Source organism: Oncorhynchus tshawytscha, unplaced genomic scaffold (assembly GCF_018296145.1).
Source record: "Oncorhynchus tshawytscha isolate Ot180627B unplaced genomic scaffold, Otsh_v2.0 Un_contig_1044_pilon_pilon, whole genome shotgun sequence".
Taxonomy (NCBI): Eukaryota; Metazoa; Chordata; class Actinopteri; order Salmoniformes; family Salmonidae; genus Oncorhynchus; species Oncorhynchus tshawytscha.
In genome coordinates this window covers 292,501-305,132 of record NW_024609788.1, presented here as the reverse complement: position 1 = coordinate 305,132, position 12,632 = coordinate 292,501, and the positions used below count along the sequence as shown (strand labels likewise).

At 48.2% G+C, this 12,632-nt stretch overlaps 1 protein-coding gene across 1 annotated transcript in view; it reads left to right on the top strand.

Annotated features, from left to right (window-relative positions):
- LOC121845896 (ELKS/Rab6-interacting/CAST family member 1-like) overlaps window positions 1–12,632 on the top strand; it is a gene marked incomplete at its 5' end in the record, with an annotated part of 386,989 nt that overhangs the window by 204,380 nt on the left and 169,977 nt on the right. The window contains 1 exon segment of the mRNA XM_042318115.1: window positions 11,678–11,825. Within this exon segment, the coding sequence (XP_042174049.1) occupies window positions 11,678–11,825 (148 nt within the window).

The following is a 12,632-nucleotide window of genomic DNA, read 5'->3' as shown; positions in this document are numbered from 1 at the left end:
TCTTCTTTCGTTCTCCAGAAGAAGGGCGGATGACATCATAAACCACTGCTTGGTCAGTTTGGTTGACTGTAGAATTCAAAGTGCTTTTTTGAGTCAAACCTCAGATCTGCCTTCATTTACCATTTCTCTCCCTCCACCACATGCACTCTGTGATTGTCTGTCCTCACTACGGCAGAATCCGTGTGATATCTAGTGTTTTTATGTCACTCCTCCTCCCTCTTCTCTGGAAGCTGGAACATTCTTGGGATTCTGAGCAGTGGGTGTCCTGCCCTGGGTGGTTTGGCAGGACAGGATGGGAATTGGATTGGGAAGGACGCCATCACACAGAACTCCATAAATCTGTCACCTTCCCTGTTCCTCCTCTTCCCAGAGAACACATCATTATCTCGAGACAGGAGAGGAGAGAGAGCGAACCAAGACAGTTTGTGTTGCTCCTCCCCTTCTCCCAATGATAGAGCCAATGAGAGAGAAAGACGAGAGAGGGAGAGAGGAAGATAGGTAAAGAGAGGGAGAGAGGTAGAGGGGGAGAGAGGAAAGAGGGAAGAGAGGGAGAGAGAGAAGAGAGGGAAAGAGGAAGAGAGAGAGGAAGAGAGGGGAAGAGAGGGAGAGAGGAAGAGAGGTAGAGAGGGAAAGAGGAAGAGAGGAGGGAGAGAGAGAGAGGGAGAGGGAGAGAGAGAGGTAGAGAGGGAGAGAGGGAGAGAGGGAAGAGAGGGAGAGGGAAAGAGGAAGGAAGGAGGGGAGAGAGAGGGAGAGAGGAAGAGAGGGAGAGGGAAGAGAGAGAGGGGAAGAGGGAAGAGAGGTGAGAGAGGGAAGAGAGGAAGAGAGGGAGAGAGGGAAGAGAGGGAGAGAGGGAGAGAGGGAGGGGAGGAAGAGAGGGAGAGAGGGAAGAGGAAGAGAGGGAGAGGAGGGAGAGAGGGAGATAGGGAGAGAGGGAGAGAGGGAAGAGAGGGAGGGGAAGAGAGGAAGAGAGAGAGAGGGAGGGAAGAGAAGAGAGAGAGAGATACCTAAGGCTGTGTCCAGGGTCTGTGGCTCTGTGATGATGACTCATGTTGACTGGTGGTCTGTTTCCTTCTACTGATTAGACCAATGACCACAGGTGATGGAGTTACCTGACCCTTCACCCCTAAACAATCGCTACCTGTTCTGTCCAATGACAGGCCTCCAGGCTAACTGTGCTGGCCAATGAGAGGCCTCAAAGGTTGACCCTAGTGGTCACATAGGGATGGAACTGTCATTGACACCACAGAGTTTCACTGTTTGCAGGATGGTAATGTCTGTGTTTCTGAAGGTCATATTCTATAGGTCATAGTCCTCATAGGGCCCTACATGACATCATCCTAGATCATCCTAGATGACATCATAACGCTAATGATAATTGATTGCATCTCGTGGTTTTTACCAAGACTCAGGTCTTTACATTGTAAAGAGGTGATGCCTGGCAACCCAGACACCTTGCTCTGGCCGAACTCTAGGCCACGCCCACAGACGCTAGTTTCTTCTCCTCAATGAGTCTGGATCTCAGGACCTCGCTGAGCCTTCACTGAACGTGAAAACATTCCGGGCCGTCTGATTGGTCCAGAAACAGATGAGTTGGGCCAGATTCAGAACACGTGGGTAAAGCGGCAGTTTGAAAATGAGTTCATGGCTTTCTTACTCTGATTGGTTACAGACGATCAATCGCTGATGACTTTGTTTTGTGCAACGCTCCTTGTGCCCCTCGTCACCACAAAGGACTTCACTGATGGCTCAGACTGAAGTCTGTAGAGAACCACAGAGCAGCAGGAGAATATAGTGGGTCGTCAGGGTTACTGAAGTCTGTAGAGAACCACAGAGCAGCAGGAGAATATAGTGGGTCGTCAGGGTTACTGAAGTCTGTAGAGAACCACAGAGCAGCAGGAGAATATAGTGGGTCGTCAGGGTTACTGAAGTCTGTAGAGAACCACAGAGCAGCAGGAGAATATAGTGGGTCGTCAGGGTTACTGAAGTCTGTAGAGAACCACAGAGCAGCAGGAGAATGTGGGTCGTCAGTGGGTCAGTCAGGGTTACTGAAGTCTGTAGAGAACCACAGAGCAGCAGGAGAATATAGTGGGTCGTCAGGGTTACTGAAGTCTGTAGAGAACCACAGAGCAGCAGGAGAATATAGTGGGTCGTCAGGGTTACTGAAGTCTGTAGAGAACCACAGAGCAGCAGGAGAATATAGTGGGTCGTCAGGGTTACTGAAGTCTGTAGAGAACCACAGAGCAGCAGGAGAATATAGTGGGTCGTCAGGGTTACTGAAGTCTGTAGAGAACCACAGAGCAGCAGGAGAATATAGTGGGTCGTCAGGGTTACTGAAGTCTGTAGAGAACCACAGAGCAGCAGGAGAATATAGTGGGTCGTCAGGGTTACTGAAGTCTGTAGAGAACCACAGAGCAGCAGGAGAATATAGTGGGTCGTCAGGGTTACTGAAGTCTGTAGAGAACCACAGAGCAGCAGGAGAATATAGTGGGTCGTCAGGGTTACTGAAGTCTGTAGAGAACCACAGAGCAGCAGGAGAATATAGTGGGTCATTACTGAAGTCTGTAGAGAACCACAGAGCAGCAGGAGAATATAGTGGGTCATCAGGGTTACACTGGAATAGAAAAGAAACCTCAGACAGAGATGGAAATAGAATCCATCCTTTCTTTCTTCTCTCCTCCTCTCTTCTCTCTCCTCCTCTCCTCTCTTCTCTCTCTCCTCCTCTCATCTCTTCTCTCTCTCTCCTCTCTCTCTCTCTCTCTCTCTCCTCCTCTCTTCTCTCTCTCCTACTCTCTCTCTCTTCTCTCTCTCCTCCTCTCCTCTCTTCTCTCTCTCCTCCTCTCCTCTCTTCTCTCTCTCCTCCTCTCCTCTCTTCTCTCTCCTCCTCTCTCTCTTCTCTCTCTCCTCCTCTCATCTCTTCTCTCTCTCCTCCTCTCCTCTCTTCTCTCTCCTCCTCTCTTCTCTTCTCTCTCTCCTCCTCCTCTCTCTTCTCTCTCTCCTCCTCTCCTCTCTCTCTCTCTCTCCTCCTCTTCTCTCTTCTCTCTCTCCTCCTCTCCTCACTTCTCTCTCTCCTCCTCTCGTCTCTTCTCTCCTCCTCTCCTCTCTTCTCTCTCTCCTCCTCTCTCCTCTCTCTCCTCTCTTCTCTCTCTCCTCTCTCTCCTCCTCTCCTCTCTCCTCTCCCTCCTCCTCTCTTCTCTCTCTCCTCCTCTCTCCTCTCTCTCTCTCCTCTCCCTCTCTGCTCTCCCTCCTCCTCTCTTCTCTCTCTCCTCCTCTCTCCTCTCTCTCCTCTCTTCTCTCTCTCCTCCTCTCGTCTCTTCTCTCCTCCTCTCCTCTCTTCTCTCTCTCCTCCTCTCTCCTCTCTCCTCTCTTCTCTCTCTCCTCTCTCTCCTCTCTCCTCTCCCTCCTCCTCTCTTCTTCTCTCTCTCCTCCTCTCTCCTCTCTCTCCTCCTCTCCTCTCTGCTCTCCCTCCTCCTCTCTTCTCTCTCTCCTCCTCTCTCCTCTCTCTCCTCTCTTCTCTCTCCTCTCTCTCCTCCTCTCCTCTCTCTCTCCCTCCTCCTCTCTTCTCTCTCTCCTCCTCTCTTCTCTCTCTCTCCTCTCCTCTCTTCTCTCTCTCCTCTCTCTCTCTCTTCTCTCTCTCTCTCCTCTCTCCTCTCTCTCCTCCTCTCCTCTCTCCCTCCTCCTCTCTTCTCTTCTCATCTGGCTGTGTATCTAACTCATTTCCTGAACTTGACAAATGTGGGAGACTGTTATTCTAGCGCTGATGCCCTCAGAACCTTGATGAGCTCGTGTGTGTGTGTGTGTGTGTGTGTGTGTGTGTCTACGATATACCTCTCTCTATTTCCCTTCTGTTGGTTTGCTCCATGCAGCAGTTCGTTGTTCAGTGGTTAGCTGTGAGGCCCATGTAGACTAACTTAGTCTGGGCTGCGTCACACAAACACACTTCCCCAGTGAGATGGGATTCTGTGGTGAAACATGCAGCCTGGCGGCTTTTCCTAAAGCAGCCTAATGTCCCTCTTTCTCCCTGCACACACACACACACACACACACACACACACACACACACACACACACACACACAATACAACACACACACACACACACACACACACACACACACACACACACACACAACACACACACACACACACACACACACACACACAGTAATATGTAAACACACACACACACACAGTAATACGTAAACACACACACACACACACACACACACTGGCTGCATCGGCTACTATTTATATATTATCCCCTTTAAACAACACAGGAAGCTAACTGGATTAGGTTTCCCTGCTTGCTGTAAACCCTGTCAACTCTGGGTAGAAGGCTGTGTGTGTGTGTGTGTGTGTGTGTGTGTGTGTGTGTGTTACGTATTAGTGTGTGTGTGTGTGTGTGTGTGTTTACGTATTAGTGTGTAGTGTGTGTGTGTGTGTGTGTGTGTGTGTGTGTGTGTGTGTGTGTGTGTGTGTGTGTGTGTGTGTGTGTGTGTGTGTGTGTTTGTGTGTGTTAGTGTGTGTGTGTGTGTGTGTGTGTACGTATTAGTGTGTGTGTGTGTGTGTGTGTGTGTTTACGTATTGAGTGTGTGTGTTGTGTGTGTGTGTGTGTGTGTGTGTTTACGTATTACTGTGTGTGCTCTGTGGTCAGTCAGAGTTTATGTACCTGACATTAACCAGTATTCAGACCAGGTGGACAGTATATTGAACGATGTACCTGACATTAACCAGTGTTCAGACCAGGTGGACAGTATATTGAACGATGTACCTGACATTAACCAGTATTCAGACCAGGTGGACAGTATATTGAACGATGTACCTGACATTAACCAGTATTCAGACCAGGTGGACAGTATATTGAACGATGTACCTGACATTAACCAGTATTCAGACCAGGTGGACAGTATATTGAACGATGTGCCTGACATTAACCAGTATTCAGACCAGGTGGACAGTATATTGAATGATGTGCCTGACATTAACCAGTATTCAGACCAGGTGGACAGTATATTGAATGATGTGCCTGACATTAACCAGTATTCAGACCAGGTGGACAGTATATTGAATGATGTGCCTGACATTAACCAGTATTCAGACCAGGTGGACAGTATATTGAACGATGTACCTGACATTAACCAGTATTCAGACCAGGTGGACAGTATATTGAATGATGTGCCTGACATTAACCAGTATTCAGACCAGGTGGACAGTATATTGAATGATGTGCCTGACATTAACCAGTGTTCAGACCAGGTGGACAGTATATTGAACGATGTTCAGACTTCAAGCGTTGGTCCATCACCAGTGGTCATTTATCAGAGCTGGTTAGAAGCCATGGTTGCCGTTGTGTGTGTGTGTGTGTGTGCCGTTGTGTGTGTGTGTGTAACCATGCGCACAGGAGATTCATGTCTTGGGAACCGGGAGTTGGTCACTGAATGTATTTATCTATGTACCTATGTTCTGGTGTGTTCCTGTATGTTCTGGTAGGTACTGGTGTGTTCTGGTGTGTTCTGGTATGTTCTGGTGTGTTCTGGTGTGTTCTGGTATGTTCTGGTGTGTTCTGGTGTGTTCTGGTGTGTTCTGGTATGTTCTGGTATGTTCTGGTGTGTTCTGAAGTGTTCTGGTATGTTCTGGTGTGTTCTGGTATGTTCTGGTATGTTCTGGTGTGTTCTGGTATGTTCTGGTGTGTTCTGGTATGTTCTGGTGTGTTCTGGTATGTTCTGGTGTGTTCTGGTATGTTCTGGTGTGTTCTGAAGTGTTCTGGTATGTTCTGGTGTTCTGAAGTGTTCTGAAGTGTTCTGGTATGTTCTGGTATGTTCTGGTGTGTTCTGGTATGTTCTGGTGTGTTCTGAAGTGTTCTGGTATGTTCTGGTGTGTTCTGGTATGTTCTGAAGTGTTCTGGTATGTTCTGAAGTGTTCTGGTATGTTCTGGTGTGTTCTGGTGTGTTCTGGTATGTTCTGAAGTGTTCTGGTATGTTCTGGTGTGTTCTGGTGTGTTCTGGTATGTTCTGGTGTGTTCTGGTATGTTCTGAAGTGTTCTGGTGTGTTCTGGTGTGTTCTGGTGTGTTCTGGTATGTTCTGGTATGTTCTGGTGTGTTCTGGTGTGTTCTGAAGTGTTCTGTGTGTTCTGGTATGTTCTGGTGTGTTCTGGTGTGTTCTGAAGTGTTCTGGTGTGTTCTGGTATGTTCTGGTGTGTTCTGGTGTGTTCTGAAGTGTTCTGGTGTGTTCTGGTACAGTATGTGTGTGTTTAAGTGTATTTTTGACTGTATCTTAATGGGTGTGTGAGTGAGTATACATATGATGTTTGATCTGATGGTCAAAAGGACTCCAACAGGTTAGTGATGAATCCTGCTCAGTGTAATGGTACTAGGAGGCTGGGGGAACCAGGTGGAGGAGTAGAATGGGTGCTCTGTACAGCCCTCTATGTCAGTGTTTATACAGCATTAAAAACCATACAGAATAACCTTGGCTGTGTTTCTCCACGTACGACAGCCTCTGTGTGTGTGTGTGTGTGTGTATGCAGGTCTTTGTACCTCTATACGTTTGTGTGTGTGTGCAGGGCTTTGTACCTCTATATGTTTGTGTGTGTGTGTGTGTGTGTGTGTGTGTGTGTGTGTGTGTGTGTGTGTGTGTGTGTGTGTGTGTGTGTGTGTGTGTGTGAGGGGTGGTGAGCTTTGGCTCAATGCTCTGAATGCTGTCTGTCCGCAGCAGGCTGGACTGAGACTAAAGGTCCTAATGCTGTCTGTCCGCAGCAGGCTGGACTGAGACTAAAGGTCCTAATGCTGTCTGTCTGCAGCAGGCTGGACTGAGACTAAAGGTCCTAACCTCTGAATGCTGTCTGTCTGCAGCAGGCTGGACTGAGACTAAAGGTCCTAATGCTGTCTGTCTGCAGCAGGCTGGACTGAGACTAAAGGTCCTAATGCTGTCTGTCCGCAGCAGGCTGGACTGAGACTAAAGGTCCTAACCTCTGAATGCTGTCTGTCTGCAGCAGGCTGGACTGAGACTAAAGGTCCTAATGCTGTCTGTCTGCAGCAGGCTGGACTGAGACTAAAGGTCCTAATGCTGTCTGTCTGCAGCAGGCTGGACTGAGACTAAAGGTCCTAACCTCTGAATGCTGTCTGTCTGCAGCAGGCTGGACTGAGACTAAAGGTCCTAATGCTGTCTGTCTGCAGCAGGCTGGACTGAGACTAAAGGTCCTAATGCTGTCTGTCTGCAGCAGGCTGGACTGAGACTAAAGGTCCTAATGCTGTCTGTCCGCAGCAGGCTGGACTGAGACTAAAGGTCCTAATGCTGTCTGTCCGCAGCAGGCTGGACTGAGACTAAAGGTCCTAACCTCTGAATGCTGTCTGTCTGCAGCAGGCTGGACTGAGACTAAAGGTCCTAATGCTGTCTGTCTGCAGCAGGCTGGACTGAGACTAAAGGTCCTAATGCTGTCTGTCTGCAGCAGGCTGGACTGAGACTAAAGGTCCTAACCTCTGAATGCTGTCTGTCCGCAGCAGGCTGGACTGAGACTAAAGGTCCTAATGCTGTCTGTCTGCAGCAGGCTGGACTGAGACTAAAGGTCCTAATGCTGTCTGTCCGCAGCAGGCTGGACTGAGACTAAAGGTCCTAATGCTGTCTGTCCTCAGCAGGCTGGACTGAGACTAAAGGTCCTAATGCTGTCTGTCCTCAGCAGGCTGGACTGAGACTAAAGGTCCTAATGCTGTCTGTCCTCAGCAGGCTGGACTGAGACTAAAGGTCCTAACCTTTAACCTGAAACAGAGCTAAAACAAGTCACACCTCCAGATATAGGATTGCGTGCCAAATGGCATACTATTCCCTGTATAGTGCCCTATACACTCTGTATGGGGATTTACTGTACGAGTTAATGTGGCTATAGGAGCTAGGAAGTAGGAAGTAGGAAGTAGGAAGTAGGAAGGAGGAAGTTCAAGGTTTTGTTCATTTCTCTGCCTTGTTTTTTGGAGCTTTTCCTGTCAAGCACTCTCACTGAAAGATGGAGCTGTCTCTGTGGGACTGAGTGGTGTGTAAGGCATACTGTATATCTCAAGGTGTGTGTGTGTGTGTGTGTGTGTGTGTGTGTGTGTGTGTGTGTGTGTGTGTGTGTGTGTGTGTGTGTGTGTGTGTGCGTGCGTGCGTGCGTGCGTGCGTGCGTGCGTGCGTGCGTGCGTGCGTGTGTGTGTGTGTGCAGATGGTACGGGTTTCCCTAGTGATCTGATGTCACTATTTTCTGGACAGATTTGGGTCAGAGGATTCTTCAGTGTCCTGGATGTGAGTGAGAGAAAGGGTGGTAGAGAGTTAGATAGACAGAGAGATCCACAACGAATTAAAAAACAAACCCGATTTTGTTAAACTCCCATATCTACTGGGTGAAATACCACAAACACCATTGTAAATACAACCCATATTTATGTTTATTTATTTTCCCTTTTGTACTTTAACCATTTGTACATTGTTACACTGTATATATATAATATGACATTTGAAATGTCTTTATTCTTTTGGAACTTCTGTGAGTGTAATGTTTACTGTTCATTTTTATTGTTTATTTCACTTGTGTTTATTATCTACTTTACTTGCTTTGGCAATGTTAACACATGTTTCCCATGTCAATAAAGCCCTTAAATTGAATTGATATGAATTGAGAGTGTTAGATACAGAGAGTTAGATACAGAGAGTTAGATACAGAGAGTTAGATACAGAGAGTTAGATACAGAGAGTTAGATACAGAGAGAGAGAGAGTTAGATACAGAGAGAGAGAGAGATACAGAGAGAGAGAGTGATAGATACAGAGAGAGAGATACAGAGAGAGAGAGAGATACAGAGAGAGAGAGAGATACAGAGAGCGAGAGAGAGAGAGATAGATACAGAGAGAGAGATACAGAGAGAGAGAGAGATACAGAGAGAGAGAGAGATACAGAGAGAGAGTTAGATACAGAGAGAGAGTTAGATACAGAGAGTTAGATACAGAGAGAGAGAGAGTTAGATACAGAGAGAGAGAGAGAGAGTTAGATACAGAGAGAGAGAGAGAGAGTTAGATACAGAGAGAGAGAGAGAGAAGGGGCGTAGGGAAGGGTGAAGTTGGCACCAGGCCTGGTAAAGTAGGACCTCTACCCTTCCCCTGGCACAGGGGATGGAAACACAAAGCTGTGCTGATTAACACAGAGGTCTGACTGGTGGGGTTAACACTGATGACTTCCATAGACTGAGTTGTGATAGAGAGAGACAGAGAGGGAAGGGGGAGAGAGAGAGAGGAGAGAGAGAGAGGGGGAGAGAGAGAAAGAGAGGGAGGGGGAGAGAGAGAAGAGAGGGAGGGGGAGAGAGACAGACAGAGAAGGAGGGGGAGAGAGACAGACAGAGAAGGAGGGGGAGAGAGAAAGAGAGGGAGGGGGGCGAGAGAGACAGACAGAGAAGGAGGGGGAGAGAGAAAGAGAGGGAGGGGGAGAGAGACAGACAGAGAAGGAGGGGGAGAGAGACAGACAGAGAAGGAGGGGGAGAGAGAAAGAGAGGGAGGGGCGAGAGAGAGACAGAGAAGGAGGGGGAGAGAGAAAGAGAGGGAAGGGGGAGAGAGAGAGAGGGGGGGGAGAGAGGGGGGGTAGAGGGAGAGATCACTAGCTCATTCCCTCCCCCTCCACCCTAACCCTATATCTCATTCCCTCTACCCTAACCCTATATATAATTCCCTCTACCCTAACCCTATATCTCATTCCCCCTACCCTAACCCTATAGCTCATTCCCTCTATCCCTACCCTAACCCTATATCTCATTCCCTCTACCCCTACCCTAACCCTATATCTCATTCCCTCTACCTCTACTCCCTACCCTATATCTCATTCCCTCTACCCCTACCCTAAACCTATATCTCATTCCCTCTACCTCTAATCCCTACCCTATATCTCATTCCCTCTACCCCTACCCTAACCCTATATCTCATTCCCTCTACCCTAACCTTATATCTCATTCCCTCTACCCCTACTCCCTACCCTATATCTCATTCCCTCTACCCTATATCTCATTCCCTCTACCCCTACTCTAACCCTATATCTCATTCCCTCTACCTCTACTCCCTACCCTATATCTCATCCCCTCTACCTCTACCCTAACCCTATATCTCATTCCCTCTACCTCTACCCTAACCCTATATCTCATTCCCTCTACCTCTACCCTAACCCTATATATCATTCCCTCTACCTCTACTCCCTACCCTATATCTCATTTCCTCTACCCTATAGCTCATTCCCTCTACCCCTACCCTAACCCTATATCTCATTCCCTCTACCCCTACCCTAACCCTATATCTCATTCCCCCACCCTAACCCTATATCTCATCCCCCCACCCTAACTCTATATCTCATTCCCTCTACCTCTACTCCCTACCCTATATCTCATCTCATTCCCTCTACCCCTACCCTAACCCTATATCTCATTCCCTCTACCTTCGACTCCCTACCCTATAGCTCATTCCCCCCCTACCCCTACCCTAACCCTATATGTCATTCCCTCTACCTCTACTCCCTACCCTATATCTCATTCCCTCTACCTCTACTCCCTACCCTATATCTCATTCCCCCTACCCCTACTCCCTACCCTATATCTCATTCCCTCTACCCCTACCCTAACCCTATATGTCATTCCCTCTACCTCTACTCCCTACCCTATATCTCATTCCCTCTACCCCTACCCTAACCCTATAGCTCATTCCTTCTACCCACTACCCTAGCCCCCTACCCCTTTCCCACTTCTCCCTTGCCCTTTCCTACCCCCTAACACCTATTCCCTACCCCCTAGCTAGCCTCTGGCCCCTAGCCCTGTGAAGTCCCCTCCCCCTCCCTTCCTCGGCCCTTGGCAAAACACACACTCAGGCCCTGAGGGTGGCAGGGAATGGGCACCACATCACCCCCCACACACACACACACACACACACACACACACACACACACACACAGGGCATCAATAGCACCTTTTACCTACTACACTAACTGAAACACGGCCACTGAGGTTTATAAGGTTTGATCGCGGACGGAGGTTTCCAGAAACGGCCCAATAGGGAATACAGTGTTTAAACGTCTTTGATTGTTCTCTCTGTAGGGAATACAGTGTTTAAACGTCTTTGATTGTTCTCTCTGTAGGGAACACAGTGTTTAAACGTCTTTGATTGTTCTCTCTGTAGGGAATACAGTGTTTAAACGTCTTTGATTGTTCTCTCTGTAGGGAACACAGTGTTTAAACGTCTTTGATTGTTCTCTTTGTAGGGAATACAGTGTTTAAACAGAATAATCTGACATCATAAAGCCTTTTATGACGTCACAGAGCCGTGGAACCATCGTTCTCTCTGTAGGGAACCAGTGTTCATATTAGCTTGGCAGGACTCAATGAAGCCTCAATAAAGTCAATGAAGATATTTATGTCACCTCTCACTTGACTCTTAGCCTGGTCCTCTCTTTGTGTTGTCTTGTTTACTCCTATGGTCATTGTCATGCCAAATTGCACCAGGCTAACTTCAATCTATTTCACCTTTTTAAGAAAATCAGTATATTCCAATCAATGAATTCCATACATCCCACTTTGTATATCCTGGCTTTAAAACTCCACCTTGTATTTCCTGACTGAATACATCCTACATGTGTTGTCTAATAACTCTCTGAATCCTAACAGTGTGTTGTAATGTGTGTCCTTGACAGACAGGAGGCGCTGTTAGCAGCCATCAGTGAGAAGGATGCCAACATCGCCCTGCTGGAGCTGTCCTCGTCCAAGAAGAAGAAGACGCAGGACGAGGTGGCCATGCTGAAGAGAGAGAAGGACAGCCTGGTACAACAGCTCAAACAACAGGTACGAAACATTCAACACTCCCTCGTCACGTGACCTGGGTGGCCCCTGTCACATGACTGGGAACTAGACACTCATCGTGGCTTCGAAAGCTTAAGGATAGCTGCCATTACAGTCTGCTTTCTCTGGAATCTATATGCTGGGTGACAGAATAGGAAGTGACAGTAATATGGGGACTGGGAAGATTGTAAACCTGATTTCATCATCCGTAATTTGTTTGTAGGCGTAACTTAAAGAGGTTACATATGGAGGGGGATAGAGGTGGGAGAAGACTAGAGGAAAAGCAGAAAGAACAGAGGGAGATAGAGATAGGAGGGGAACTGTAGCAGAGGAAAGGAGAAGACGGGGGAAATAGTAGAGATGTGAATGGAGAGGACAGGAAATAAGAGGAGAGGGATAGAGGAGAGGAGAGAGGGATAGAGGAGAGGAGAGGGATAGAGGAGAGGAGAGAGGGATAGAGGAGAGGAGAGGGGATAGAGGAGAGGAGAGAGTGGTAGAGGAGAGGAGAGAGGGATAGAGGAGAGGAGAGAGGGAGGAGAGGAGAGAGGGATAGAAGAGAGGTGAGATGGATAGAAGAGAGGAGAGGAGAGAGGGATAGGGAAGAGGAGAGGAGAGAGAGAGGGAGGAGAGGAGAGGAGAGAGGGAGAGGAGGGAGAGGAGAGGAGGGAGAGAGAGGAGAGGAGAGGAGAGGAGAGGAGAGGAGGAGAGGAGAGGAGAGGAGAGGAGAGGAGAGGATAGGGAAGAGGAGAGGAGAGAGGGAACCGAGGAGAGGAGAGAGGGATAGGGAAGAGGAGAGGAGAAAGGGATAGA